Source organism: Coturnix japonica, unplaced genomic scaffold (genome assembly GCF_054131305.1).
Source record: "Coturnix japonica strain WE unplaced genomic scaffold, WE-NBRP24 Scf044, whole genome shotgun sequence".
In the NCBI taxonomy this organism is placed as follows: domain Eukaryota; kingdom Metazoa; phylum Chordata; class Aves; order Galliformes; family Phasianidae; genus Coturnix; species Coturnix japonica.
Window position 1 is genome coordinate 2,037,345 of NW_028188947.1, and position 27,885 is coordinate 2,065,229.

The 27,885-nt window shown below is 38.0% G+C and overlaps 2 protein-coding genes and 1 long non-coding RNA gene across 3 annotated transcripts; all 3 read left to right on the forward strand.

Annotated features, from left to right (window-relative positions):
- The first annotated feature begins 1,605 nt into the window (after positions 1 to 1,605).
- LOC146752591 (kinesin-like protein KIF20B) lies at positions 1,606 to 5,624 on the forward strand. Its single transcript, XM_085531777.1, has 6 exons — positions 1,606 to 1,732; positions 3,123 to 3,209; positions 3,332 to 3,448; positions 3,641 to 3,779; positions 5,084 to 5,268; positions 5,553 to 5,624. The coding sequence occupies exons 3-6, from the start codon at positions 3,398 to 3,400 to the stop codon at positions 5,622 to 5,624; spliced, it is 447 nt and encodes a 148-aa protein (XP_085387903.1). The 5' UTR covers positions 1,606 to 1,732; positions 3,123 to 3,209; positions 3,332 to 3,397.
- Positions 5,625 to 11,424: 5,800 nt separating this feature from the next.
- On the forward strand, positions 11,425 to 12,871 carry LOC146752592 (uncharacterized). The gene is made up of 3 exons (XR_014940583.1): positions 11,425 to 11,705; positions 12,201 to 12,262; positions 12,848 to 12,871. It is a non-coding gene; the product is annotated as an uncharacterized LOC146752592 (long non-coding RNA).
- Positions 12,871 to 26,759, forward strand: LOC146752593 (kinesin-like protein KIF20B). The gene is made up of 10 exons (XM_085531778.1): positions 12,871 to 12,893; positions 18,048 to 18,186; positions 18,913 to 19,035; positions 19,432 to 19,593; positions 20,544 to 20,708; positions 21,343 to 21,462; positions 22,972 to 23,172; positions 24,443 to 24,569; positions 25,115 to 25,257; positions 26,269 to 26,759. The coding sequence occupies exons 1-10, from the start codon at positions 12,871 to 12,873 to the stop codon at positions 26,302 to 26,304; spliced, it is 1,239 nt and encodes a 412-aa protein (XP_085387904.1). The 3' UTR covers positions 26,305 to 26,759.
- Positions 26,760 to 27,885: the final 1,126 nt, after the last annotated feature.

A 27,885-nucleotide genomic window follows, 5' to 3' on the forward strand; every position in this document is an offset into this window, starting at 1 on the left:
GAAAAACATCAACCTAATATCCAACCTAAACTTCCCCGTATAACTTTAAAACCATTCCCCTTGTCCTATCACTATCCACCCTCATAAACAGCCATTCTCCTGCCTGTTTATATGCTCCTTTCAAATCTAGAAGGCCACAGTGAGGTTTCCCTGGAGCCTTCTCTTTTCCAAGCACAACAAGCCCAGTTCCCTCAACCTGTCTTCATAGGAAAGGTGCTCCAGCCCTCTGATCATCTTACTGGACCCCCTTAGCATTATTTGCAATTCTCTTTTGCCTTCCTGCAAGCACACCTGCTTCAGGGCACATTTCATCCCACTGTTAGGCCTTGTAAGAAGCACTATGGCAAGTCCACATGCAGAAAACATTGGCATTCCATTCACTAACAGAGAAACTATTCTGCCCTTGCTCCTGACTCTTGTCCCTGCCTCCTCCTGCACTGGGCAGTGTTTGTGGGCAATGAAAGAAATACCCACATTCTGGAAAATACAGACAAAAAAGAAACAGGCAGAAAAGCGGCACTAATACTTTGTCACTGGTGGGAATCTCCACAGAAAGTGCTGTGCTAAAGGTGTGAGGTTAAGGGATCATCACTGTCAAGATAAAAGTCATAGCATGGAGGATTTAGCGATGGCGTGCTGACTAGAAGGAAAAAACAACACTTACCTTGGAGCTTGTTCATTTTCTCTCCTATCATCAGATATCTTATCATCATCTACGTAGCTCTGAGGTTGGCCAAAGCCTGTTGCCATGAGCTTTGCTAAACGCAACAGTGCTGTGGCTCAGAGGTATTACACCGGCACATAGCATAGGAGAACTCCATAACCCAAGTGTCAAGGGAAGAAGGAAGGGGAACTGTTACAATTAATTACGTTCACTAAATTGATAATTGTAGGCTTCTTGTCACACACTACTGCCTACAGCAAAACAGCACAGATGTTGACAGCTGTGATTTCTGCATACAAGCAACCACTCAAGGCTGAGCACACTCTCCTGTCCCTTTGCCATGTCTAGAAAGACCCAGAAGAGCTCAGTGTTCTCTTGCTGTTAGTTTACATCCTCCAAGCACTTCCAAAGGCACGCTGCTCTGTAGAAAAAGCTGAGCTGCCCAGAAAGTTTGTGCAGGAAGAAGGCAGCAGTATCAGTGCACGTCATCCTGGGGGATCTGAAAGCATTTGTGAAGAGAACAGGGAAAGGAGAGGGAAGAGAGCAAAACCAACAGGCACTAGCACTGCTGCCCACAGGGGGCGGGGCTTGAGGCAGGGCCTGTGCCAGAGGGGGGCCTGGCACAGTTAGGGCCAGCTCAGGGCCCAGAGCAGAGGGGGAGCAGGCAGAGGCAGGGCCTTGGGGCCCAGGATGGAGGAGGACCAGGCACAGCTGGGGCCAGCTCAGGGCCCTGAGCAGAGGGGGACCAGGCACAGCTGAGGCCACTGCAGGGCCCAGGTGAGAGGGGAACCCAGCACAGTCGGGGCTGCTTTGGGACCTGGGCCGGAAGGGGGCCCGGCACAGCCAGGGCCTATCCCCCTTTTTTGCACATATGAAATGCTCCCAGCTGTGCTGCACAGCAGAACATCTTTCAATGGAGATGAAAGCCTGTGAAATGAAAGAATCCTTTCTTATTTCTTTCACATTTGTGTTTGTTGACTGCAGTTCCAACCAGGTGGACTCGCAGTGTCTTGCAAGTGACACCTGGAAGCAGGTACAGACTGGAGACACAGCACCCTCAATGTCCAGGTGAGTAACAGCAGCCAAGGAGGCCTTTGGGCTCTGCAGGGTCCAAGTGTGGAGCATTACACACAGGAACAGCTGAGTATAAAGACAGTGGCAGAGCTGCAGAGCTTGCCATAGTAGGGAGGCACAGTGGCTCAGCTCATTTCCCACAGTAACACAGGAAATAAGAGCCATGAGGGAAATGCAGATGCCTTCTGCCCCCATCAGAGGGGAGGAATGAGCTGCACTTCCACAGAGACATTCCTCTCACAGCCACTCACACCTCAGGTGTGGAGGGACGAGCTGGGGCTGCTGGTGGCAGCTGTGGAACACTGCCATCTGTGGTGCTCCATCCTACCTTGGAGGTGGGCATGTAGAGCTGAGGACCTTTGTCACTGCACAGATCCTTCCCACAGTTCCCACCCAGTAATTACCCACACTAATTACCAGCATGCAGGGCATAGAGAACACCTGTTCCTTGTGTGCAGACACCTGAAAAAAAGAAGTAGCAGGGAACTGGAGGTCTGTAGCAGGTTCTGGAGGCTCTGCATAGAGCATAACCCCAGACCACAACCCCATCAGCTGCTGGGGCAGCATCATCCCTGTCATTGGGGGATGTTGCCAGTGGTGGACAGGGACACAGGGAGAAGCCACACCTTGGTGTAGCTCTGATCTTCTCATGTCCAGTCCAATCCTCTATAGCACTTTCCGTCTTCTGTCCTTTGTTCTTAACCGTATCCTTCCTTCTCTTCTGCTCTTTTCCTTTCTTTTAGGTGTCTTACCTGTATCTGCTTTTCCCCTCTTCTGTTCTTTTACTGCTCTGGTCAGCATCCAGTGTCTGCACCGCAACTCTAGGTTTTGGGATGGAGAAAGGTACACAGGGCATAGATTTGTACAAGAAAAGCTCTCTTGCTATGCCCAACAGGTGACAAAAAGGGGCCCTCAGGACCACAAAGGCAGCTTGTTTCTCCAAAAAAAATAAACTTAATTCTTTTCTTTATAAGAATCATTAGAATCTTACAGAGGAGATGAAAATCATCTTCACTATGCTTTTAGACTGTGCATAGACTAGACCAAGATGTGTGGTGTTGCTTTGATACCTTATGAGGAGCACCGGTATCAGTGGATGAAGCTAACATTGTCTCAGAAGCACAATAATGGAGTACTTTTGTTTATAGTTGGCCTGAATGCAGTACAGAAGTGTGTTGCAGTAGTACTTGTTCTGAAATTCTAGGCTCTGACAAAGAAATTTAGCAGGGTCCAAAGCACTTGTGAAAACAGTAAAATATTGTTACTTCCTGTGTTAACAAATGAGTCTGTTACAATAAGATGATGAAAATAATACTGCTTTAATGTGCTAATCATCAAACAGAGGATCTAGTCAGATTTCTAACTTCCAGCTCTTTAATTTTAGAGGTCTAGTTTGGAGCCTAGGGGACGCATACAAGTTTGCGTGCGTATTAAACCCTTTACGGCACGGGAGAGAGCAAATGGATCGCAGGTAAGGCATTTATTTAATCATAAACAAAAAAACAACCCTTAAAGTATATATGTTTTCTTTCCTGTAAGATGACCTTTTAAAACTTTTTTCATGCCTGCATTACTTGTGCTTCCTTGTAATAGGGATGTGTTTCACTTGAGGACTCAACAAGCATTATACTGAAGTCTCCTAAGAGCTCATTGGGAGGAATGAGCGATAAAACTTTAGGACAGACAACACAGAAGTTCACCTTTTCACGGGTAAATTAATTGTCTTTAAATGATATTAAGTTATTTGTGGAAAAAGTTGCTTGTCTTCTGTTACTTCATATAAAGCAAACAAGTTTTTCTTAACTGTCTTTAGAATTATCAACGTGTATCTGACTCCTTACAAGTACCTAAATATTGCTTAAACAAAATAAAGAGATTAACCAGCTTCTTGGTAACATTCAGGTGTTTGGACCTGAAGCAACTCAAGAAGAATTCTTTGAAGGTACTGTGAAGCAACCAGTGAAAGAGTTCTTAGAAGGATGTAATTGCCTTGTTTTTACGTATGGCGTTACAAATGCTGGGAAAACTTACACATTCCAAGGTATGAGCAGAAATGCTTTTTCCTTGAATTAATTTCTTAAAGTGAGAACTACTTCTAGAAGAGAGAGATGTTATGACTTCTTACCTAGTTACTCAACAGGCCTTGTACGTTGCCTTCTTTTGAATACTAGTAGCCTTGAAAAGTCGTCTTCTTCCATAACAAATATTACTAAATTTACAAGTGTGTAAGACAGTCTACACTACAATAGCTTTGGTTTTTGTTCCTACTATAAATGCGTGCATCTTAAATGCTGTTCTTTATTTGAAGGCAAAGTATGTCTGAGTTTGTTTGATTTATTGTAGGCAGAAATTAAACATTCTGAAACATTTGATCAAGGTATTTCAATCTTTTTTCAAATTTCTGATTTTAGTAATAACAGCAGCATAGAAGATTGTGTTCCCTGAGCTTTAGTAGTACAGAAATAATACATCAATGTCCTTTCTGGCTGGGAGCAGTTGTTTTTTATGTTTAATATTGTCATAACAAATGAAACGATTGGGTTCACAGGAAACAAATTCCCCTTATTTCTGTTATTTAGTGTTCTGTTACTATGTATTTCCAATAGTTTTATATGCGTGGAGCTGAAGACTTTCCCACAGTAATACCTTTTTAGGACTTAAATATTAAGAATCAACAGGGTAGTATGTTCAAAAATTATCTTTCTATGCACCTTCCATACAGCACTATAGAAATTCTTCTGCGTATTGTCCTCTCTCGTGTTCATGACTGACTTTAAAACACTGAAGCTTGCTTGGTATTTAGTGACAGTGGAAAAACTAAGGCGTGAAGTAGGCAAGATGTGGAGGTAGTTGTGTGCTCCAAGAAAAGGCAATGGGAAAGGAGCTGAGTTACTTTAACAGTTTTTATGAGACTTGTAGATATTTCTAAATAGGGTTTGTGGGACGAACAGAATGTTGTAGCAGAGACATCACTCTGGTTGTTATTTCAGGGTTGTTTCAGAGCGGGAAGGGAGCCTGGTAAACAGTTGAAAATCTGCACGTCTGTTAAATGTGGGAGTTTGCTGTGGGTTATTTTTTCTTCTTAAGGCTAAGCTTATGCAGAATATTCTGGCTGTTTTAAAGTGATGCCCTGTAATGTCTAAGGAATGGGATGTGAGCTGTTGCTTAAAGCCAGTATTTTTCAGGGAACAGTCTAGTAACACTGCAAACATTGCTTCAGACTGTAACTGGCCTCTAAATTCTTTGTGTATACTTTGAGATTAGAATCAGTTATCTTTGTCTTCATTTATGTTTATATGTTGCTTACAATAGTGACCTGGCCCTTCTTTTGTGTATTGCTTACAGGGACAGAAGATGATGTTGGTATTTTGCCAAGGACGATGGATATGTTGTTTAAAACTGTTGGAGGAAGGCTATATACAAAAATGGATCTGAAACCTATTCGGTGGAGAGATTACGTAAAACTGACTAATGACAAAGTGAGAGAAGAAATTGCTCTTAAAAATTCGTTGCTTCGTCTGACAAAAGAGGTAGGAAACTCTCCCTATTTGTTCTTTTTCTTTCTGAATCAGGAAGCTGAAGTGAATCAGATCTTATAGTAAAGGAATTGTCAGAAATGAGTAGTAAGGTGAAACCAGTCAAAATGTGTAGCCAGGATTTTTGTGTTGGCACCTTGGAACTATACTGTATTGTTTTGTGGTAGAGCAATACAGCTGCTTTAAATAAATAAATAAATAAATAAATAAAAGCAACCAGTGGTGTATTGGTGCTGTACATCAATAATAAATCCTAAAGTCTCTGTTTTCTTTCGTAGGTAGACCATCACAACAGCACTAATGACAAATCCCCAGCTGATTCTAAGGGTATGTTTTATATTAAACAGTAGCAATTAGAAAAGCTTCTGTAAGGTCAACGACTGGCTTTTTTGGCTAATGCTGATAATAAAAGGATTATTTAGCTTTTATTTGTAACAGAACGGAATAATGGGCAGGACATCTGGGCAGAAAACAGAAGGAATAAAATGGCTGGGAGACTACTGGGACATCTATCATAACCTGGTTTTATGAGGTGAAAGTAAAACAAAGAAAAAGAGTATGATTTGTGATAAGATCCCTAGTGGTTTTCTGACAGGCCTTTAGGGCACTTAAGAACTCACTAAATACTTTTTTTCCCAAAAAAGTCAGAACAAAGTGTCCTTACTAGTTCAGTTCTCTATATTGTAAAGACTGAAGAGTTCAGAATATTTCTAACCCAACTATAGATGTTAGATTGGGTTTTGGAAGTGAAAAAGCAAGCTTTATAGCAGGCGTGTCTTTGCAAATGTGTAGGGCAAGCGTCTTGACTTCCAGATACTTGGTGTTTGTATGAGAGGTGGGGATTCTCTGTGTTTATGTTCTGGGAAAAGTTTTAAGCTGTAAGCTTAACTATTACTTATTTTTAAATGCAGCTAGTTTTACTGTCTCTACATTGACTTGTAATATTTTCTACTTTGCAGGTGCAGAAAATCTCTCAGAAGGATCAGACCAACTTAGCAGATTATCTATAGATGATTTTGTGAAGTTCTCTGGGTTTCATTTTTTGAGATTTACAATGAATGTTTTTATGATTTACTGGCTCCTTTATCAAATGACAGAAAAAAAAGGACACTTTGCCTTGCTCAAGACATCAAGGGATATTCTTACGTAAAAGGTAACTAGAATACTTTGCAAACTGCCAAGCTTGTCATGGAATAGTGTAACATGTTTCTTCTGAGATAGAAAACTCTTAAATGTGTTCAGTGTAGCTCTAGAAGTGTCTGCTTGAATGCGAAGGCAACAAGCTACATGTATGTATCTGCATCTTCAACAGTATTCTCCTTATTCCTGTACTTTGCCATAAAGCCTGCGTGAACTCCACTGCCTTCATCATCCTTGAAAATGAGAGCCATACAGTCGTTATAATGCAGACAGAATCCAGATAACCCATCCCCAATAAAAACTACGAGGTAAAACAAAAAACTTCTCAGACTGACTTCTGCACCAGTGAATACAAACTTTGGGCTTCTGTAGTTTAAGAACTTAGCTTTTGTACTTTCAGTACTAAGGCTGCTTGCTTAATTTGGATGGAACATACTTTAGTATACTGGTAGGATAAACTGTTGTGCTATACTATACCTTGCCCTTTTCTGTGGGAGGAAGAATCTTAGTCTTATCTGCCATCAGCTTGTCGTATGTTTGAGGCAGAGTTAATGAAGTATTTTATTGTCTTAACTAAATGTTCTTAGTTTGTATACCTTATTTCTTGTTCACTTTCTCTTTTGCTAGCGAAGCTTGCAAAAATCACTTTTCCTTCTTTTGAAAGGTTTGCAGTGGGTTCAGATTTCTGATTCTAAAGAAGCTTTCAGACTTTTTAAACTGGGACAGAAACACCAGAGTTTTGCAAGCACAAAGCTAAATACTTGCTCCAGCTGAAGGTGGGAAACTTTCACTAACATTGGGTGTAACATAGTGTGGGGAAGAGGGATGAATGAAAATATTGTTTATGGCTTTTTTTCGGGGAAGAGGCTTTAAAAAGGCTTGATATCTAGTGTTCCATGTGATATTTTGTGACAGTTTGTGATTCTAGTGCTTTGAACTAGAAGGATTAGTCCTTCAAGCAGATAAGTGCATACAAAAGCTAAGTGTTTTATCAAAAACTCTCAACAAAACAACTAAGCCTTCTTCCATGTAAGTAATGGTGGTTCATGAGGGGGAAGAAAAGCAAAATAAACCAAGACGGAATGTGTCTTTAAAAGGTTTAATGCATCTAGTAGAATTATTGTTAATTGAATCTGGAATAAATCCAGCAGTGTTTTGAACAGATGCTACAGATTTTAGAAAATGTGTGTATTTCTGGCTATTGACCTTGCTTCATTTCTCCTTTTAGCCACAGTATATTTACAATTAAGGTACTAAGAATTGAAGACCTTGAAATGCCACGAGTGACACGAGTCAATGAGTAAGTTCAGAGCAGAGTTCCCTTCTTCTTTTAGGATGAAATTGTCAGTTACTTTCAGTATTGATGTATTGATATTAGGCTACGGACACTAGGTTCCCTGATACAGCCTCCTGTATGAGTGGTGGTTCCCCATTTCCTGTCATTATGCAGTACTAAACCATCAAGTTGTAATGCTGTTCTATATCTTGTGCCCACTGTTCCACACAGTGTTCCTTTATCCTTCTCACTCAACTTCTGAACTAATGTAAATCCTCAGAAGGAAGAATATGGCAGAAAAATGGAAGCTGTGTTGGAAAAGAGTTTGGCAGGAAGTAGTGTGCAACTTCACTAGGAAAGCAACATTAAAAAGCATGAAAGGGTTCAAGAAATTGTTCCTCTAGGAGGAGTGGTTGTGTTGGAAATGATAAATAATCAATGTACATTCAAAGGCAAGAAAACTTAATTTTCCTTATCTGCCTTCAGATTATCACTGTGTGATCTTGCTGGTTCAGAAAGGAATACCAAGACGTGCAATGAAGGTGACAGACTGAAGGAGAGTGGAAATATCAGTGCATCTCTCCTAACTCTAAGCAAGTGTTTTAGTGCACTCAAGATCAGTCAGCAGTCAAAGTAAGTCCTTGTACAAACTGTAAACTAGTTGTAGATTTCAGATATCATGTACAATGTTTAAACTATTGTTTAAAATGCAGAGTACGAAAATATGTTATGAGTGAAAACTATCTGTAGGCTTCTGCAGATGTGTGAAGACTTAATGATCTAAGAAAGTGATCTATAAACTTGCCTTCTTTTTGTTGTTTGTTTGTTTGTTTTTTCAAATAAAACCATTCTAGTTCTAAATTTCTGAATGTGTTATCATAGACTTAAGCAAATTAGCGTTGTGGTTTTGTTTTTTTTTTTTCTGGCCTTGCCTTCTCAAACAAGTCCTGGGGCAGATTATAAAATTTGTTTTCACTATTTTCACTTTAAATGTGTGAAATGTTAGACCTTTTCCTCCTTTGTTAGTTAGTTGCATTTATCATTTAGTTCTGCTGTAACAGTTTTCCTCAGGGATATTGCTGTGCTTTGTCCTAGCCAAGAGACATGGTCAGAATATATATATATTATATATATAATTTGGAAAAGAAAAATTATATATAGATATATATAATTACATATATACATATAGATATATATAATTACATATATACATATATATATATTTTTTTCCAAACCTTGATGCAACTTCATCATTCTTTCTGATCTAGCTAACCAAATTCAGAGAGAAGAAAGCGTGCTTGCTACTTCTGTCTGAGGTTGTGCTCTAAATGAGTGCAGACAGAGCTTTCTGTATTTTAAACAATGTAGTATTTATTTACAGTCACAGCTGGATATAATTGCAGAATTCTCTGCTGATTCTCATTTGAAGGTGTCTTTCTGTCCCAAAGATTAGGTGAGCTCTGTGTTCATGAAATGCCACACTGTGCCTGGTAGCCTATTCAAATTCTGTTATGCTTAAAAGTAGATGAAAATAGGCCTTGCTACTGGATTAGTCTCTTATCTGTCTGTCCTTTCTAGGGAAGAAGGATTCCTTAAAATTAGCTGCTGCTTAAAGTGCTTTGATTTATTCAGAACTGTTTTATTTGTTGGTCCTGATCACTTGAAATTTTAACAATATGGGGGAAATGTAGTGATGACTTTGATAGTAATTTTCTTTAAAATAAGAACTCATTTACCACTCCTGCACTAAAGCTACTTATGGGTCACGTGTGTTGTGACAGGAGCGTAGCTATGTGAAGCTTTTAGCTCTGTTGGCAGAATTCAGTAGCTGTAAAGAGTCCAGCAGGTAACCTCACTAGAGAACAGTGTGTTTAGTCACGCTTTAGGAGTTCTCTCCTAATTTTCTGTACATCACCAGCTGTTTGATTCAGAGGCTTAACCTTGGTTTAGGAAACACCAGAGATGTTGTGATAAGTATATGCTTCTTTATTTCCAAAGTATTTACTATTGTCCTTTCCTAGAGACAATATACTGAGAGAGTGGTTATCTCTGATTTTGTTGGGTACTGTTTTCTTAGAAGTAGATAGGTCAGTTTGCCAGATGTGGTAAGGGAAAGAGAAAGGTGAGAGAGAATTTAAGCTAACGTGAGGCTGTATGACCTATCTTAGGCTGGATGTTGAATGTACTTTTTGTTTTAAATGTTCTCGTGGGTTGTCTAAGAAGATAATGGCTGCATAGTAGCTGGAACAATCATACAACCTGACTGCAAACTAGCAAAAAGATTGAATTCAAAACAACCCACAACTCAAAATGATTTAAAGACTGGTGCAGTTATTAATGTGTTGTCTTCCACTTGGATAGCTCTCACATTGAAATGAAGCTGTTAACTTCTGCTAATGGGATTTGTTGTGGTTTTTGTCTTCAAAGGGTGCAGCAGCACATACCATTTGGTGAAAGTAAGTTAACACACTTTCTTCAGGGATTCTTCAGTGGAAAAGGGAAGATACACATGTTAGCAAACATCAGCCAGTGTGCTTCAACCTATGATGAAACACTCAATGTGCTAAGATTCTCAGCTATTGCACAAAAAGTGAGTATGTTGTAGTCTATTTTGTTGATCAGTACTTATGATTTGCACTTAAAGAAAAAATTCTGTTCTTCTAAAGAGTATGAATCTATTTGTGTAGTATCTGTAGTGAATCTGGGTGTTTGTCTCCATACAGCAGTCAGGTTTTTTAATTTAGTGTTTTAGTTGAGCTTAATTTTCCTACAGAGTTTTCTAAAAATCTCTACTGGGGTCTTTGTGTTTCTTTGGGGTGTGAGGGCAGAAGCATCTTCTGAAAATCTCATTCCTAAAAAGTATTCAACCTAACAAGAAGCAACTTGTTACATCTGGAGGAGATTTTATGCTATTTACTTAATTTTTCTCTCTTCTCAAAATATGATCCCATGTAGGAAAGCAAATCCAGCTACCCCATATGTTGCTGCTGTTGTAATTTTGAATATTGTCCAGTTCAAGTGTTGACAAAAGAAGTGGAGCAGTAAAGAGTTTGAAAAGCTGTGTTATGGCCATCAGATGCTTCAGTGGGAAAGTGGGGGTTAAGCGGAATGGGTAGGAGTGAGTGCTATGATATAACACTGAAGAAGTTAAGCTGTCAGATCAGTGCTACAGTCTTGATGGAAAACTTTGAAGTGCTGAGAGTTTGTGTTTGAAGCACAATTGATGGATGTTTGCCCTTGGATTGTGGCCTTATCTGAAAGAGGTTAAGTGTGAAAGTAGAGGGAGCAGCCTATGAGGGTGATGTGGCGCTGCAAGACAAAGAACTGAAAAGATGATGATCAGTTGCATTGAATGCAACTGGAAAGTCAAAACATAAAAAAAGCAGAAATCTATGGCTGCATGAAGTGGCAGTTCTTGTACATTGTTGGCCTAGTGAAACTCTTGAGGTTAAAAGCAGGATTGGAGTCTGCAATAACTCCTTTGTAATTTCTTGAAAACTGGTTTAAGTAGTGATCAAACATCAAATACTATAAAATATATTAGCTGTTACTAGAATGCCACTTATCTTCCCCCCATATGAATCACTGTCATGTTGTATGTGAATTTGTGAGGTGGGTTTTGAAGCTGAAATTAAAAACTTCTTGTATGGCTGTGTTCATAGTGGCTATCCAGACTATGTGTAGAAATAACAGCTATTATGTAGTCAGCTATTCACAAGTTTTAACTGATTATAAATTACGTTTCGGGGTGGAGAACATAGCATAGTGCCTGACACCTGTGTTGATCCTGAGGGCATTCTTGATTCTGTGCATTATGATGTCATGGGTATTAAAGAGCAAGCTGAGGCAGCACATAGTTCCATTGTATCCCTGGGGGACCCGAAGGAAGATACTGGCTGGTTTGAAAAGCAGCTGGAGAAAACTAACTTTGAACTGATGGAGACCAAAGAAGAGCTAACAGAGAAAAACACCAAACTACTTAAAACTGAAGAAGAGCTGATGCAGAAGAACAGAGGTGAGTTATGCGATGTGAAAGGTAGAAGACAGAAATAGTTCATTAATCTAAAAGAGAAATAACCAGTTTGAGTAGGAATTAGAGGAGATGTTCTACCTTTGGAACCATAGCCTGTAGATAAGTGATAGTTTCTTCCTTGTGTATATTCAGGTTCAGCAATTCCACGGTTTTTGGTTATTTCTTTTCTTTTTTCCCCCCTCTCCTTTAAACTGCAACTAGCAGCTTTACGCTTTCGTAAGTATGGGGTTAAATGTCTATATCTTGATTTTTACTTTTATATTGTAATCTCTACTCTTCTTTATGTCTTGTTGATGCAATGTTTTCGTTACAAGAAATATAGAAAACTTTTGAATCACTCCCAATAAGTGAAGACCACATGCAAATTAATTAATCTGTTCAAAAGCTACCTAAACATTAGAATATCTGGAAAAATTGATTACTTAATAAACTATCTATTGGCTACTTATGTAATACAACCTTTTCTGTGTGTTACAGACTTTGAAATGCAGATGATTAAATTGGATGAGTCTGTTGAGCAACTTAAAGAAGCAACTGAGGTAACTTTATCAAGAAGATGTTGTGTAAAATTGTTTTAATACCAACTTGTGGTAGCTTAAAATGCTATTCCAGTAGGCTCCATTAATAGATTTCTTACCGAGCTTAGCTTAACTGAATTTGCCTTTAATGCATTGTGTAATTCAGCTACTTAACACTCCATTAGAAACTGATGACTGAATTTTTTTTATTTTTTATTTCCAATCTCAATCAAGGTGCAGAAAGATGACATTATTACAGAGCTACAAGACTTAAAATCTCATTTAGAAGAAAAAGTAAAAGATTATGTGAGTTTTACACATCTCCGTATCCTTATACAAAAAAAGAAAAACACTAATTCTATGCTTGTAATCAACACATTTTTGGAAAACTGATTTTCTGTATGTAGCTGGAACTCGCTTGAAATTGTAAACAATTCAAATTTATCTGAAGGTAGTTGTTGTTAACACAAACAACAAAAATATCAGCGTGTTCCACTAACTCCTGCCTCACACTCCTACATCAGAGGAAGAGCAACAGTAAAAGTATGTTGAGTAGAGTTGGAAGTACAAGTATGAATGGTCAGGATATCTCCACGTTCTATGCAGTCCATAAAACTTTATCCGGACTAATGTACTGTGAGCTACTGAATATGTGAAGACTAGCTTGATTAAGTATGTGTGCATACCACTTCTGGTGGTTTTTGTTCATTTTTTGATGTTTGGTAGCCTGAAGTAGCTCTGAAAACATTTATAGTTAATTCTGTCACTCAGATCTCTAACCTTGTAAGCTTAGCAACTTGACCCTTCTTAGTCTTTGACTGTCTGCATCACTGCAACTTAGTATTTCCATGGTATTAAAGCTGACTGTGATGAGTAGTCATGTCCTCACCTATTACTTCTTCCAAGAACAAGGCTCCAACTCTATCTGTGAGATTGTGTGGCCTGAACACTTCTGAAGCTTTTCTTTTCATAAGCTACTAAAGATGAATAATCAGTCCTTGGCAGTGCCAGCATGGCTTAACAATCGTCATCTTGTAAGTAAGGAAGCTTCACTTGTGGTCAAGGACACAATCTAAAATATGCGTGACAGAGCTGACTAAGCTTTAAGGTTGGATTATATCTGTCACGATGAAAGTGATTTTAGCAGCTTAGCAGAAGTGTGATGTGATGAACTTGTGTGAGAGCTGACCATTTGCTCTTTGACCATGTTTGTAATTTTGTTGACTTCTTGGAAACAGGAAATTCTTTGATAAACCGGTAAACTCTTGATTGTGTGCAAGTCTTTTACTTTGTAACCTGCTAGGCTCTTGCTTTCCCTTGTATACTCTACCAAGTATTGCACTTGTCATTATCTGAAGGTGTACTTGTTCTGTCTGCTATTGAGATTTGTAACTGATGTCTATAGAGTCACTGGGTAAATATTTTAGCTGTATGGTTTTGTGTAAATATTTGCCTACAGAAGATTACTGAGACTTAAGTGCTCCTTTTGTTAAGCTTCAATGTAACTGATCTTATATCAATACAGGAAAAGACTACCTACCATTTAACTACCATTAAAGCAGAACCGGCAGAAGAGAACACTAATAAAGGAACTGAAAGCAGCCAATTTTCAGTGCTTTCAGTTAAAGCACTGAAACAAGAGAAAACTGAGTTGGAAGTGGGAAGAAAGCGCAGTACTGATGAAGATAAGCCTACTGTGGAAGAGCCACCTCCAAAGAAAGGTACAGTTTCTTCCATCGTTGAACAGGGTGTCTTCCAAAACAATAAACTGCTTCCTATTCCGGATAGGAAGCAAAAGGCTGTGAGGCGCGTACCTTATGGTATAAGGAGAAAAGCCACTGTGTTAAACTGTAAATAGAAGTAACTGTTATGTAAATATCCCTTTTTCAGAAGGTCCTATGCTGTTCATCTTTGAATGCTTAAGAATAAAAGTTTTTTGCACTATTTTTTTCCTTTTTGCTGCTTTTTCCTCATCTGTTGATGCACTTGCAGATTTGGTAATAGTTTTAAAGCAGTTTCTTTAGGATTGTTTCAACTGCTGTTGCTGATCTTCTGAGTAGCATCAGCTGCTCAAGTGCTTTTTTTTGTTTGTTTGTTTTGTTTTTCCTGAAGCAACTATCAAAATTGTTGACGACCTGCTAATTGCTCGCTCATGGGCAATATTTGAGCAAAATGGTTTGGATAAGCTCTGATGCATTTAACTTCACTTCTGGGCACAGCTGAGCATCAGTGTTCCTAGAATTACGGAAGGCATATACAATGTAGAAGGGAAAATCTAAAACTTAGCTGTAGTCCCTTCCTTTCTTGTATTCCTCTTGCAAAATATGTGCAAGGGAGAAAGTCAAGGCCTTCTTTGGATGATATGCTGTTCTTGGATGATTTGTCCCTGCTGCCTTTATTTGGCATAAATATTGAATCCTAATGTGACCACTGAATGGCATCACATATAAGCATCTTACCAGAGACTGAGGGAGGGATGTGGACTCCTCCATACTCCAAATAGTAGTGGGTTTGTTCTAATCATATGACCAAAGCTCTCATTTAACAATTAATGACAGCAATGCTCCACATAGGAATTAAAATGGGTAGCTGATAATCACAATGTCAGCATGACGTTTTCTGTTAAGAAGTACTGAGTATTCAATCATGTTAAAATTTTCTTCTATTTGTGAGTATTAATAGCATCCAATTTCAAAAACTGCTTAATATATATTCTTTAGCTATGTTAAATATACACAGTAGAACAATGAGCACAGGTATGTTGTGCTGGTTCTTTTGTAGAATTAGTTATATAAGTAGCACGAGCAAAAGTGTTTTAGGAGATGCTAGGTTATCTCAGCTTCAAGTTCAGGGTATTTACACCATTCTCTGAGCTTTTAGGTCTTGTTTCCTATGCTCTGTAATAATGCTTTTTCCTTACTTCCTGTGTAAGGAGCTTCTAGACTGAACATTACACATCTTCTCCCTAGTCTTATTTATCTTGCTTTAGTGCTTGCTTGTTGTTTTCAGCATAAAGTGTTTAGAATACTTATAAATCATATTCCCCTCACTAGTGTTGCTGGGTGAGCAGTCAAAACCCAAAACCTGGTTTGGGGTGGAATATGCCACTGCTGTTTCTTCAGTATGACTTTTAAATCAGTTGGGGGCTGTATATAAAACTCCTTAGATGAGTTAAGAGGCTGTTTCCATGCAGTACATATGAATCTGTATGTAATGCAGGCTGCACGTGGGCGCTATAAAATTCTGCATTTCTGTAGTTGTAGTAATAAAAGGACTGTACAAGAATCACCATGGAATATATTGTTGTGGTGACACAATCCCTAGTAAGTCTTGACTTATATTTATTTTTCTAATACTTAAAGTATGCATATTATGGAATGGACATAACTGGATTCTAGAGCAATGATGAAATACAGCAGAAGTCGCTTTTGATAGAAAGAAAATGCATGTGATTTTAGCTAATTGCTCACCAGTTAAAGAAAAAAACAGCCCCAAGCTAATGGAATATTTATGGAAACTTGAATCTGCAAATTTGTACAACTTTATGAGTGAACTTTATATGCAAAAGAGTAAGTGTGGACAGAAGTAGGAATCCTCATATTTTGTTTAGAGATCAACTGAATAAGAGAGACAGATATCAACACTTAAGTGATCAACTTGTCCAGGGTTTTATCTTTCTTTTGAAAGTAAGAGGACTGTGAGTTGGAATGAAATTTCTTAGAGAACTGTTTATCTACCATTTAGATGTAGATGGAGTGATTCCTGGCTGCCTTATAGGGATTGCTGAAGCACGGAAGATAGAAAGAATATAGCTGTGAATTATCTATCTTGTTCCCATGTTTCTTAAATCTAATTAGATTTTCTACTGGTGTGGAGTGGAAGGTTTGAGTAGTGCCATGGTAAAAGTGTTCTTCCAGACTAAAAACCTTTTGCTGTGAATTCTGTATAGAAATCTGAGGCACCTGATTACGTGTTCAGAGGACTTTAATTCCTTCACTAGTATCAAATACTATGTGGTGTGAGGGTATGGCTTGCATATTATGACAGTTTTTCACTTAGAAGTTGCTACTTGGTGTTGTGAACTGCTATGTAATAATGATTTTAATCAATCTGAGCTACATTCCTTTTCCCTTTTTTTTGTTTGTTTGTTTGTTTGTTTTACAGTAGTTGTAAATGAGAGAAAGAAAAAGAACACTGTAGAGCAAAAGAAAATTGAACACATGAAACAAAAGTGCTCCGCGTACCGAAAGGAAGTACTAGCACTGAGGGAAAGAACTGAAATCTTGGAACGTCATTTAGCTGTGCTTGAAGAACAATGCAGAAGAGAAAAAAATAAAAAAGAAGATTTCAGTAAGCAGGTAACAAGCCTGCGTATTGAGCTTTCTTTTTCTGAAGAAACAGCTGATGCCCTCCGTGAACAAATTCTGCAGGGTCAAGCTGACTATCGGGAAATTGCTTCTGAACTGGATGAACAGAAATCTATAAATATGACACTAGAAGACAAAAATGCCCAACTAACTAACAACATAGAAGTTGCCAAAGAATATATAATTGATAAAGTGTCACAAGTAAAAGAAATGCGGACCAAATTAGATGAATTATACAAATGTCACTTAGAGTTTCACGCCATCGGTACTGACTTTGTCAGTGTAAAGGATTCCTCAGACTGTGAAAAAGATGAGCCAGGGACATCTCAAATTAGTTCTGCATGCACTCTGTCACAGACTTCTTCCATCTCAGATCTTGTGCAGGGCCTCTCCTTTAACTATAGTCTTGAAAGGATTTGGGAAGTATGCAGAAGTATTGTTGATGTTTCCTCACAACAAAGTGCACATCAAAGCACTGCTTCAAGACAATGAAAACCTAAAGGCGGGACTGAATAATGCTGAAAATCATAATCGTCAACTTGTAATGAAGCTATGTGAGATTACAACTCACACTAGACAGGAAGATGATCTTGTGAATCAGTTACATGAGCAAATAGAAAAGAAAACTCAGGACTTTGAAGAAAAGACTGCAGAAGATCAGAGAGTGATTGCACAATTTCAGGAGGAAGTTGCCAACTGTGAGGTAAAAATAAGAGAGCTTGAATATCGCCTGGAGGCTTCCAAGACAATGGAAGACAATGTGTCAAAACTCAATGAATTACTTAAAGAAAAAGAATCTATTATTGTTAATCTGGAGACAGTTACAGCAACTCTGCAGGAGAAGTCTGCTAATGCAGACAAAAAGGTTGAAGACTTAAGTAGCAAAGAAGCAAATCTGATTCAAGAAGTTATGGAGCTTAAAAACAGCTTGGAGCAGATGAAACACTCTCTTCGGGAAAAGGAAAAGAGTGAAATGGAGAAAGTGCAACGTATAGAATCGTAAGTAACCACTGAGTTAACTTAGAGCCCTTTGAGAATGAACTAGAGTTAAAAATAGTTAATGGGAACATCCCTTTGACTTAATGCATTTGCATGCTTATCAATGGCCAAACTACTACTTTAGGATGCTTTGGTATGCTACTTGAGTTCCAAGGGAAAACAGGAGTGTGCAAGGAAATAAAGAATAATATGGGGATTTCTGGTGGTTTTGTTGTCCATCCCTCAGAATAGCATCTGAATAATTTATTGCTTCAGAATCTGATTATGAGAAGCAAGCTGAAATTCAAAAGTAATTGTTTAAATCTTTTCACTGGTCTAGATAGATTTAAGAGTCTATTTACAAATAGAAACCAACAGGCAGGGCATGGATTAAGCTGTAATTGCTGTTTCCATGAGATGTGTAACAGTAATGTTCTTTGTGTCTTTATTTTTAACATAAGGCTAGAAAATATTCTTTCTGAGAGTTCTGCCCTTGTACTGAATTTGAAAAAAGATTTGCAGAGGAAAGAAGAAGAGTATGCAGATCTAAAAGACAAACATTCTGATGCCGAGAAACAAATTCAGCAAGTACAAAGCGAGGTTTGTAGTCAACTGAGCTATTTTTTTCTGTAAGATTATGCTTGGCTTTCAGCTGTTAAAACTTCTCAAACTTTAACTATGAAGCTGGAAATTTCACACTAGTGTGACTAGCAGCAAATCTTAGGTAAAGTTGCCATTGAAGCTCTAGAGGGGACCAGAAGTTAAAACATGGTTTCACATAGATAATGAACAGAGGAAAGTAAAGTTGGTTGGTAGTCTGGAATAAGGTTTGTGAAGAGAATAGCTAATCTGCCTCTGGAGGGGACTTGTTATTATCTGTACGTTACTGGTGACTTGCCATTGGTATCCGTGGTAACTCCAAAGCCTAAAACCTAAGTCTTGTGAAAAAACGCTGATAACTGGGAAGAAGAATGCTATTTACTTGAAGAGAAATAGACTAATTTCCAGAGGCTCTTTAATATAAGCATGTATATTTTTTTTCTTCAATTTCAGCTTCAGTGATGTTAATAGTTAAAATTTAATTATTAAACAAGAAGATATCTTAAAACCCATTTTGCAGGATCTTAGTCTGAAAGATTATTGGGTGTGCTTGGGGTGGAAAATTGAAGCTTAAAAATGAATTCATGTCTTCCTTGGTAACCTTGCACTTGCTGTCGTTTTCCTACTCAGCACTTGTTTGTGAATTCCTCTTTATTTAACAAATAATTTGGCCAGGTTGGATTACAGAAGTCTTTTAATGAACCGTGAGCTGTGCTTACATTACAGGTGTCCACGATGCATTCTGTGGAGGAATACCTCAGGAATAAGATGGATGAACTTGAAAGGATTAATAACCAGTTTAAGGATGAGCTGGATTATAAAGACTATACTATCCAACAACTTAAACAGGTATTTTACTTGCTCTTAATTTTTATTACATGAATGATGCAGGTTTTCCAAGCAACAGGGAAAAGGTGAAAAAAGAAAAAAAATAGAGCAAAATGAAAGTGGCCAACTGAAATTAGTGGTAGACCATGAAAGATATTCAAATAATTAGTCACTACAGAGCACTGGCAGATTGCTTTAAATACAATAATCTGCATAGTAAATACATATGTAATACATGCATGTAACCTGATCTTGTTGAGTGACATCACGATATGTTAATTGAAATGTCTTACCATAAACTCTTTTTATCAGCTTGAGTCCTTATTTATGCTATATGAAAAACTTATTAATTCTAGGCTGTCTTAAAGATTCTGCTTGTTTCTACTGTGTATGCTTTTCTTTCAACATGAAATATAGGAGCTGGAGGAAAAGGACCATAATCTTCAAAAGTGGCGTGAGGAGAGAGATCAGTTAGTTGAAGCTTTGGAAGAGCAGCTCAAAACTTTGGCTTCTATTGCCATACAAAAAGAGACAGAAATAGCAGAACTGAGACAATCTGCCTTAAAGGATTCAAGCAAGGTCAGCTCTCCTTTCCTCCTACCTGATTAGCTACCCATAAATTCTGTAAAACTCCTGTACCTGCTCTTTGTATTCTGGGTGTGGTTCTGTTCTTGAACACTGTCGTATTGACATCATGTGCAACTAACCAAAAAAAGCACCAGCTTTTATTTTTGTTCTTCAGAAACAGAATTTCTGTTAATTACTAAAATTTCAATTTTTTCAGTAGTTCAGATAAGCAGATGTCAGTTTGATGCTTATGATCCTACAATCATACTGGACATCTGTAGCTTTTTCTGATAATTCACAGCATTTCCGGATCCCAAGCTAGGCTCAATACTCAGACAGTAGTTCTGTCTCAGGTTTCTTACTTTCTTTGCTTTCTCTGAGGTAGTATCTACAATGGCTTGAAAAGACAGAAGGGGACGTGGAGAGAGATTAAGGGAAGCATCAAAAAGCAGAGGGGGGATGATCTCTGGAAGTTGCATTTCTTATTTCAACATCCAGCTTTTAATCAGGATAGCCAATCTAAGCCGTAGCATAGAATTTCAGAAGCTAAACAGAAGACTAAATGAGTTGTGCTGTTTTGAGAATGTTTGGATTCACTTTCTCTGAGAAGAAAGATGTTCTCATAGCAAAACTTCCCCTACAACTGCCGACTTTCTCACAGTACCGAGGATTTGGGAACAAATAAAAGCTCGGGTTATTATATCTTAAGAGAGATGAAGGCTGAAGCACATAAGTAAAATAGAAGAATCAAAATATATTGTATTACAACTTCCCAGGCAATTCTGTGACTACTGCACTTGTAACAGTGACCGTACAAATCCGTGAAATGTTACTGTTCTTGAATAGTTAAGTGTTCTAGCCTGCAATTCTAAAACTGATGCTACTAAGTAATTGCAATACTGCTTGTGTGTGTTGATTCCTTTTGCCAATCCCACAACTCAGCAGTTTTTACTGTTTATTAGGATAATGCAACTGTGATAGAAGAGTTAAGAAAAGAACTGGCTGACAAAGATGACTTTATAAAGGAATTAAAACAGCGCATTAACCACAGTAGCCCTCAGTGTTTGCCAGAAATACCTTTACTTGAAGAAAGACAAAGTAGAAGGAATGACTCTGTAAATGAAAAGGTATGATTATATTTATAGAAAGTCAGTACTTAACATCTTGTTAACCCCTTTTTGTTCTTCTGTTTTCCTAGGAGATACTGGAGCTGGAATCATTTTTCTTAGCATATAGTCCTTTAACTACATATTCAGTGATGAGTACTTGTTGGTTCTTTTTGTCTTCCACTCAAACATGAGCTCTCATCTTCTCAAAACTATTTTATTTACTAGAACACCATCTCTCTGTGTACATTATGGAACTTTTCCATGCAGTTTTCCATGTATTCGTATGTGGATGCTGAAGATTAGGCAGAGGTTTAGCCTTTGGTGTTCTAACATAGCAGCTGTGAGCGTGCAGAGTATGGGGGGAATGGATGACAAAACGACCAGCGTTACAGATTTTGTCCCTAAATAATGTCTCGCTTTCTCTCTTTTGGAGGCAGAATACTGCCTGAGACTGTTAGTGAGACCCAGTAGGGGGTATCTGAAGATCACACAATGAATAGATGTTACTACCTTCCCACACTTGTGCTGTGTTTCAGCTTACGTGTTCATGTGGCGTCTGAGCTTGAGGTTTTACACTGTAACTTTAGAAAACTCGAGATATTTTGGAAGTCTAATGCATAGCCTAATCTTTACTCCTTTTAAATATTTACAGCCTAGGAAACAACAAAGCAAAACTAAAACTAGAGAAAGTATTCCATTAAGATGCAAAGCTGAAGACAATTATTTGTCACGTCCATGTACTAGGAGCCTCACTTCATTAAATGAATCTGAGGTTAGTATGAAACTTCAGATCTGAAAATGTTGTGATTGTATTGCTTTTGATAAGGAATGAGTAGGAAAAGATCTCATGTTCTCTAAACAATTCCCAAGTTTTAATTTATTTATCCCTTTCAAGGTGATCAGATCACCTGTTTTTATAGCCTTTGATAGGAATAAAAGCTGTTGAAACAATTGTGTGATGAATTTTTGTCAGGTGCTGTTGAAAACTTTCCTCGTGTTAATGCTTATGAAGTGGCTCATGATTAGATAAGTTACTTGGAAAAAATTCATGGAGCCACTGAAACGGGCACAGCAAATTGAACTTGTTTTCTTCCTCTGCAGGATTTCCGGATATTGTTTTGTTAGCAGATGATGTTAATCATTCCTATATAAGTTTTTAATTGCTAACTTTCATAAAATAGCAGTTACATATATTTTAAAAACAAAGTATTTATTAACCAACTTAATTCTTGGAAATACAGTGGGTGGTGATACTCCATTCAGATTCTTAGCAGAGCCTGATAAAGTGGCTCTGACTACTTTTTGTCTTTCTACAATCTTTGGTAACTTTTTGAGAGGAAGAAGACTCCCCTCAGGGGGTTGGAACAGTGTAAGTAGTAAAAGCTGCTAGTCTGTGTTTGGGACACTGGAGTTTGCTAGTTACTAGCAGCAGTAGAAGCAGCCATCTACCATTTTCTGATGCCCCCAGCAGCCTGTCTTCCATGTGTTCAACCAGCATCTGAACTCATTTTTGATATGCTAGCTGAATTCCTGCCATAGAGAAGGAGGAGTCCAGGTGATCTCAGTTCTGACTTTGTTGTTCCTGTTGAGAAAACAGGATTGGGTGGATTGTGGACAGTAAGTGCTGCTGGGGAAATGCATACTGACATTTCCCTGTCACTTAGCTGTGCATTTGCTGCCATTTGACCATGAGCAGGTACATGATAGCCTTCAGCTTAAGTACGGTGTCATTGCTTGAATGTCTGTATTCTCTCCAGGAAAAAGATAGCAATGGAGTTCTTTAATGACTTGTACTGGGCTTGCACCTTGCCAGCTGGACCTTACTTATGTAAATAACATCTCTAGTGTAGAAGAGGAAGGGCAAATTCCCTAAGATTAAGCTGGAAGTTAATCGAACACTTGAATCAAATGCTCCTGTTCCTGCCCAGTTCTGACGCAGCAGAGTTGAGAAGAAGAAAATCGTGTCAGTTCTACCACCATCCTCTATTAAAAAAAAAAGTGTAGTTGTCTGTGCCCTTGAGAAAAAATGACTTGTAAAGTATCAGGCTCAGTTTAACATGGAGAACTTTTTTTGTGATCATAGATTGGAAATAATTTTAAATGTAACAAGTTCTAGGAAAGAGGGGTAAAACTCTGCTGTAACTGAAATAGACTCCTTCTGTTACAAGTGTTCTTAGAGCAGGAAAATCGAATGCTTACATATCCTTTTCCAGATGCTTTATAGCTTTTTAATCTCATGGCTACCTTAACACTTGCACTTAAAATTCTTCTGTGCTATCAGGAGCATTTGGAAACTGTCCTCGACTCTTCTGGAGTGTCCGCAGAAAATGGCAAAACTAGTCGGTTCCCAAAACCGGAGCTGGAAATCCCACTGACACCTCTGCAACCTGATAAGATGGAGATAAAGCAGCACGGCAGCATGATACCTTTAGGAGTGAAAATGCCTAAGGCAAAAAAGAAAAAAAGTGATGACATGGATGAGGTATGACCTAGACCCAACAGAAAACAAAATATCTGGTGCCTTTTTACCATTCTCATTCAAGCATTAAAAAAATGCTATTTCTACCTCAGTAAAGTAGTTGAAGAATTTAATCAATGAACTGCTTTAATGAACTAAACTAATAGCCAAGCTCAGTGATAATGGTTTAAGAGAAGGGAAATTCTCTTAACTCCATTGTGTATTTTCTTTGAAACCTGTAGACATAAATCAGCTTTTTAGACATCATGAGATGTCTAATACTGATATCTTAATGTCCTGTTTTTATAATTGAATGCTTATTTATTATTTGATTTACAGTGGAATAGTTACCACTAGCAGATACTTCCCTACAATTAGCAAAAGTGTTTAAAGTGTTCACTTTTGTGACATCAATTGTTCTTTCCAAAAGAATCATGGCTGAAACGTGTCTTATTTTCCCAGGATTTGGTAAAAAAAGAGAACACGAAAAATACAAAATCTGTCATGGCTTTTAATTCACCCTCTGCAAGTGACGAGAAAATGGTTGGTTTTTGTTCTAGTTTTGAAGCTAGCTTGGCACTTCCTGTAATTGTTAATTAATTATTAATTAATTGATCCTGTAACACGAAAGAAGCAGTGTCTTATCCTTATGTGTACACCTGAATGGGAATCTTACATGCTTATGAGCTCTTCCTATTAAATTCCATAAGCTAACCAAAGGGCAAGTCAGTCTGTCCCCAGAGCGTGTAATGGCTGTACTGTGTAATGATTTGGAGGGAAGGATATTGCACACTGAATAGTTGGGAAGAGAAGGTTTAATGTATTATCGTGTGCTTTTGTAAGTGAAGCCCTTGTATTAAACTAAGGTTCATATCATTAATATGCATGGCAGGTATTAAAAACAGATGTTCACATGTGATAGCAGTATCCTTGGCATGGTCAGAGTATGAGTAGTAGATTTTTCCCATCTGTTGTCTTCTGTTTTGTATGTTTGTTTATTTTATGTAATTAGAACAGCTTATGTAAGAAACAACTCCACAGCTTGGGAGCTACTTTTAAAGAAACTACTGCCTTATTAAGAAACTTTAAGAAACGTATGCCTTGAAATAGCTGAGATTTTGACAACTCCCTAAAGGATGTAAAATTGTCTACATTACTTGCCGTTGTGGTATCATCAGCAGAATGAACAGAGGTGTCAGTAGTAAAGCTCAAAATGTCAACTTAAAATAACGTTGAACTAAAATGAAGTTTAAACAATGCTCTTGTTTCACATGTTCACATCTCTGTTGAACAGAAATCCGGAAAAGACTACTTCCTGAGAAAGCGAGTACATGCTTCAAGACTGACTAAAAAGAAGGATGAAACACTGCAAAAAGTTGGAGATTTTATTCAAAGCTCTCCTTCTATTATACACTCTAAAGGTTGGTGTAGAATAAGTTTTATTCCATGTTTTCTAGACATTGTAGAATGGCTTGTTTCTGCTGTAGGCTATTAATGTATGTGTTCTTAGAGAACTTGTCTGCCATGTTAAGTTGTCTTGTCCTTTGATTTATGAAGTAAATGCATTTATTCGTCTCTTCAGAGATTCATTATTACATTTGTGAAAACCTACAAGTATACAGAGAAAGTTGGTTCTGTCTTGTGCTTCTGTCAGCACGAAAGTTAGGCCTGTTGTTTAACTCCTGCTGAAGTTTCTGACTTCCAGCGACTTCTGAGCCATGATTGTCTTTCATGCTCCATTTTAATGCGTGCTTTAAGCTGCCGTACCTGAAGCTATAAACTGTTTCAGCTGTAGAAGCAATAAAGAACCTTGATGAACAAATACAATTTCTGAGTATTTTCACTTAAATTTTAGGTGTCATTTATAAACCAAGTTTGTTACGAAGCTTTTTTTGCATTCAGTGATTTAAAGACTCACAAAACCAGTAAGTTGATTAGTTTATGTATCAAAACAAATTTCTTCTAGCCAAGAAGCTGATGTCAGCAGTAAGTTCTTCTAAATCAAACGAACCTGAAAGTCTCGAAGAAGGAGAGACCAAGCCAAAACGATGCAAAAGGAAGCTGTATTCCACTGCCGTTTCTGGCCCTCTAGATATACCTGCTTCTTCGGTAAGTGATTATACTGTAGTCTTGCCTTAAAATAAACTACTAAGGAGTCCAAACAGACTGGAGGTTTCATCTATTTGCAGGGGGAGGTTGAAAGTACTGAGGTATTTCTTTATTCTACCAAGTCATTCTTGTTGGTCTTCCTGCTGTTCTGTTTTATTTTGTCCTCAAAGAACTCTGTGTTTGGCTGGCTTACAGTTTACTAAGTAGGTGATGTAGCAATCACGGAGATGTCTTCTAATTTGGAATCATAGATAATTTCAGTGTGTCGGAGTGGGATTATTCTACTACACGCTTTTCTAGAGCACAACTTAGACAGCTTTTTAGGTATGCTTAAACTATGATCTCCTGTCTAAGCCAACTTGCAAAGGATCTGATGTGCCAGTTTCATGACTCTGTCGGCAGCTATTGTGCTAAGAACATTCTTGCTCTGTTGGAACTGCATCTTTTAATTATATTAGAGTCCTTTTTCTGTTCAGCATAGTGATCATTTGCCCATACTGTAATATCCCTCTGAATTTTTTGATGATTTGACGAATGATAGGGGCAGAAACAAAAATGTTATTTTTTTTTCTTAGAGGATGAAGAAGATGAGAATTTCTTTTCTCACTGTAGTTCTGAGAACATGGAACTGAACCGAGAACTGAAATTCTGGGCAAGTCATAGCTACAGGAATTGAGGCTAAAAATGTTTTCTGAACGCTTCATGTTTCACAAAACAAGTATTATAATACTCTTTTGAAAACAAGTATTTCAAAATGAAAGCTGCCTTCAGGCTTTCCTCAGATGTGTGTGCTTTTTTAAGATAAACAGGATTTTGTACATTCTCCATATTTGTTCCTTGTGATTAAGCTGCATTAAAATGATCTCGGTATCCCATAGTTTTCTGAATAAAATATAATAAGCAAATGCCATTCTGAAATCCATTTAGGGGAAGAAATATGTTTGCGTGGGTCAAGAAGAGCTTGTCAGTCTTGTGTGAAAAGATGAGTAACTTTTGAAATGTTTTCTTCAGGAATCTGAGGAACAAAGAAGGAAAGTGATCATCTGATCATCAAGCGACGGCTGAGATCCGGAACAGCTAAAAAACCTTGAAGAAGCATGTTTGTTCCCCTTTCTCAGGACATACTTTTATCGTATTATTAAAACTGGTTGTTAATAAACAGTAACAGTTACTCCGTTGTGTTCTTAAATTTGTATATAGGTGTTTGTTGCAGAATGGCGGGAGAAAAGCAGACGACCACACCTGTCATTGACATATGATCAGCGAATCTCATTTATTCCTTGGCTGCGTGTACCTTTATAATACGGATAATTAGCTCATACATATTGCAAAAGTGGAGCTCATCATTGGTTCCCAATTACATACTATCCCCGAGTATCTTAACAGCTTGTTGTTATCAACTGAAAGCTACTCCCTTGCTGAGTTCCCAGAACCATGGCTAGTTTCTCACCATCCCAGGGCATCCTGTTGTTCTTGCTGTCCTTGCAGGTGTTATGGCTGCTTGCTTAGCTGCACCATGTTTACAACCCTTCTCAGCTAACTAGCTGTAAAAAACACTCTCTACATTTCCCCCGTTTTCTTTTAGGCTGAAAAAGGGTTTGATTTAACGACCGATCAATCATATTTAACAAGCCGTTCAGTTCATTTGTTCAATCAGTTCTCATGTAGTTTTATCCTGCTTCGTAGCTGCTGTTCTGTGAACTTCTCATCTGGATCCATGACGGACGCTCCGTAGAATTCTTCTTACAATACTGCCTATAGAATAGCAACACTACTTAAATTAATAACATAACTATTATAACTCAATCAAGACCTCGATTGACAATACTCTAAAAGTGAAAAAAGAGACAAGTCAAATACAACATAACAACATTACTGTTAAACCCACTAAAAAGAACAAACATGTTTGTACTGCAACCTAAGTTTCTGTAACCTGAAAATAAATCCATGAGGGTCACATTGTGTTAATCTGTAACTGATCAGGAAAAGTCTTCAATTTTCATATACTCTGATATATTGATTTTAATGACCACTAAAATTTGTACAATAAATGCTTTTAAGATGCTCATAACCATGCTCTACCGACTGAGTTATCCGGGCTAATAATTGATTAATGATCATGCAATTTTATGAAGTAGCATGTCAAATAGAACCAATTTTAGAGGACAAACGTACTAGAGTATCACTAGGGGCATTATTACTTATTGACCCTTGAGAAACAGCAAGCCATGTTGGTGGTGGATGTGACAAGTAGTGCCAGCAGGGCGTCCCCTGCTTCAAGGTGCACATTTCCTCTCTCACCCATTACAGATTCTCTCCTGCATTCAGGGTCTGAAGGATTTCTTCCAGTTGTACACCACATCCGCATGGCCAGTGCGTGATATAGAGCCCAAGTGGAACACCTGCTTGGAAAACAGAATAAACTATCAAATTTAGTTCTATTAGCGTGCACTTTCCTCTAAAATGATGCATGGTTATATTTTCAGATCCCAATTAGTTGGATGTAAGAGAGGTATCTATTCTATGATACAGGGTCATCTCTTTGTCTGGGATTCCTTTCCAGGTTTTGTCTTTGCAAATTAAGAAAAGCTAATTAATAGGCTAATAACATCATAACCAAACAGTACT

What these genes read in the sequence shown, in the direction of transcription:
- LOC146752591 (XM_085531777.1), top strand. Translation starts at nt 3,398, where the DNA reads ATGAGCGATAAAACTTTAGGACAGACAACACAGAAGTTCACCTTTTCA. An exon ending in GAAAACTTACACATTCCAAG is followed by an intron (nt 3,780 to 5,083) that starts GTATGAGCAGAA and finishes TATTGCTTACAG; the next exon opens with GGACAGAAGATGATGTTGGT. An exon ending in TGCTTCGTCTGACAAAAGAG is followed by an intron (nt 5,269 to 5,552) that starts GTAGGAAACTCT and finishes TTTCTTTCGTAG; the next exon opens with GTAGACCATCACAACAGCAC.
- LOC146752593 (XM_085531778.1), top strand. Translation starts at nt 12,871, where the DNA reads ATGTACTGTGAGCTACTGAATAT. An exon ending in CCTTAAAGGATTCAAGCAAG is followed by an intron (nt 19,594 to 20,543) that starts GTCAGCTCTCCT and finishes ACTGTTTATTAG; the next exon opens with GATAATGCAACTGTGATAGA. An exon ending in AAAGTGATGACATGGATGAG is followed by an intron (nt 23,173 to 24,442) that starts GTATGACCTAGA and finishes TCTGTTGAACAG; the next exon opens with AAATCCGGAAAAGACTACTT.